The sequence below is a fragment of the Drosophila guanche genome, unplaced genomic scaffold (assembly GCF_900245975.1).
Source record: "Drosophila guanche unplaced genomic scaffold, DGUA_6, whole genome shotgun sequence".
NCBI lineage: Eukaryota > Metazoa > Arthropoda > Insecta > Diptera > Drosophilidae > Drosophila > Drosophila guanche.
The window spans coordinates 840-3320 of record NW_022996454.1 but is presented as its reverse complement, the minus strand read 5'-3'; the positions used below and the strand labels follow the sequence as shown (position 1 = coordinate 3320).

The 2481-nt window shown below is 42.0% G+C and overlaps 1 protein-coding gene and 1 long non-coding RNA gene across 2 annotated transcripts; one reads left to right on the top strand and one right to left on the bottom strand.

Annotated features, from left to right (window-relative positions):
- Positions 1–14: 14 nt before the first annotated feature.
- Positions 15–859, bottom strand: LOC117591683. The gene is made up of 3 exons (XR_004574451.1): positions 598–859; positions 401–535; positions 15–331 (listed from the first exon to the last, which is right to left on the bottom strand). It is a non-coding gene; the product is annotated as an uncharacterized LOC117591683 (long non-coding RNA).
- Positions 860–958: 99 nt separating this feature from the next.
- On the top strand, positions 959–1683 carry LOC117591682. The gene is made up of 3 exons (XM_034285007.1): positions 959–1032; positions 1105–1528; positions 1611–1683. Exons 2-3 carry the CDS (start codon positions 1140–1142, stop codon positions 1636–1638), a joined length of 417 nt encoding a protein of 138 aa, XP_034140898.1. The 5' UTR covers positions 959–1032; positions 1105–1139; the 3' UTR covers positions 1639–1683.
- The last annotated feature ends 798 nt before the right edge of the window (positions 1684–2481 follow it).

The following is a 2481-nucleotide window of genomic DNA, read 5'->3' as shown; positions in this document are numbered from 1 at the left end:
TATATGTTCTACTACTATGTTACTTGCAATATATATCTAGAGCTTGATTCCGAGTAAAGCCGATGCACTCCAGGAAATTCCAAGGCTGCCTTCAGACCTTCAGACGTTATGAAGCACGCATTGCGTGTGTACATTTTCTCCGTTATCAAATAAGTTTTAAGCTCAACCTGCCCATCGATCAGCTTGTAGACGCCTCGATCACAGGTTACCATAACCCCTGGGGGAAGAGCTGTGCGCTTTAAGTATGCATCGCAGTCCTCAAAGAGCCCGATTTGATCCACATACATACCGCAACAGTCTGGGCTGCTGCTCATCCCTCCATCCGTGTCGGCTGAAAGTAGTATAGTGATAGGCATATGCAATTGGATCAATTTGAAACTACTTTAATGTACGACATTACCATCGCAGCGACGGCAGCGGAAAACTGGGTGGATCGACCAGGATCTGCTATTCTCTGCCTCCTTCAAGTCGGTCACTCCATTCACAATAACCGCAAAGAACAACGCAGAAAGGGACTGGCCGTTGGCGCATTTACCTAAAGTTATGTATGTACGTCTGGATTAGTGACGGAGCTGCTGTTTCGCGGAGTCTGCTTACGTAGAGTCAAAACGTTGTCCAGAATTATTTATGTCTCTGATTAAATATTTATCGAACTTTCCTTTTCAGAATGTCTCGTTGATTCTGCAGCAATCAGTCAGGTCAGGGATTGGCCATCTATAGATTTCAAGTGAGGGACAAAGGATTTTTGGGCGGGCACTCACAGATCCCAGGCGATGTCCTCGCCATGGCTGAGAATCTCTGCAAATACCTGCTGCACTTCTCGGGCCGTGAGATTCGGTGGTTGAGCCATATTGTTGAATATTTTACATTTTAATGCACTTTAGAATCGCCCAGCGATATTTGTATGTATCGATATATCGATATATGAACAGCAATATATTTTCGAACAGTACCTACACCTTTTACGCCCATTCTTTTACGTGTTCAAACCAGATCTGTGCGGACGCGAGCCGCGCAAGAATATTGATCGAGGTAAAATTGCACTTTAAACATAAATTCGATCACAGGATTAGCTTACTTCTTTTATATTTTTCTATCTCTAAGCTTTCGTAATTTGGCGTAAGAAACACAAGGAACCGATGGAACCCAAGCGCGAACGGAAGCGGCTGTACCGCGGCTTGGGCAATCATGAGCTCAATCTGTCCTCCTTGTCCTCGTCGCCGGCGTCGGTAGCTAGGCAGGACAGTGCCATAACCATCACAAGTTCATCACAGTCCAGTGGGACCACCCAAATGGTCGTCTCGCCCGACGATCCCCGCCCGACCCCCAGTGACGTGGCGGCAGATGTACGGAATTGGGTGTATTTACCTAGTTATTATCACTCTGATGATTTTACAAGCTCTGATATGAGCCTTAACGCAGTGAACGGTACTCGGCTGCCTAACATACAGCCAATACCCAGGCGTCGAGAGACGGTAATCCTAAATAAGAAAGCCATGGATATATATCTGGCAGGGACTACAGGCGGGTAATAATAATAATAATATAAGCCCACTAATAATTATGTAATTAGATTTCAACATCTAAATAAAAACATATCTATATTCTAGAACTTTCAAATTCTGCTTATCAGACTAAATCGGAGCACCCAGACACTGTGTGGGAGAGAGAGTGCAATATGTTTACGAGTTCGTGTGTGTGGTTGCTGGGCCCGAAAGAAAAGGAGAAATAGACAGAAGAAACAAGGAAAGGCAACGCGGAATGGAAAAATAACACTGCTCGACAAAATCAAACATTTTTTTTCAGCTTCGAAGCAAACCAACTTGTTTGAAGAATTTTTAAATGGGTATTGTTTCGTAACGGTAGCTCTTTATTTTAGAGGTGGCGCTTCTATTTTTATCATAACTGGATCGAAGCGGAAAAATCTTGTCGAGTAGTGTAATTATTAGTACTCATTAAATGGCTGCGAAAGTCATTGCGCATTGCCCCTTTTGGTAAATATACATACATCCTCATGTATGTACTGAACTTCCAGTTCTTTCTCCCTTTTGTTGTTTTCTTTGCTTATTATTTTATTAGGGATGGGCGGCACTGAAATGGAAGTATCGCTTCACATTTATACAGAAATTAAATCCAATCAAAGCACTGTTTGAATACGCATAATATTCTAATTAAAATTGTTCACTCGCGGGGTAAAAAGCAATAGTATTTTAGCATAATTTAACGGCATAAAAATAGACAATTATATCTGATGCTACCTGTTGATGGCTATCGATATTTTATAAGTATTTTATAAGTTTATGAAAGATACCATTGAAACTGTGAGCCATTTCGAACTATGATTTAACTAATATGTACTAAATAACATGAATGAAACTGTAGATGAAGAGATCTTCATTGCAAACATCTGAGCCTCGACCGTATCAACGACGTTGCGCACCACTCTCCCACACCTACACGATAGCTTGATCCAGTACGCAG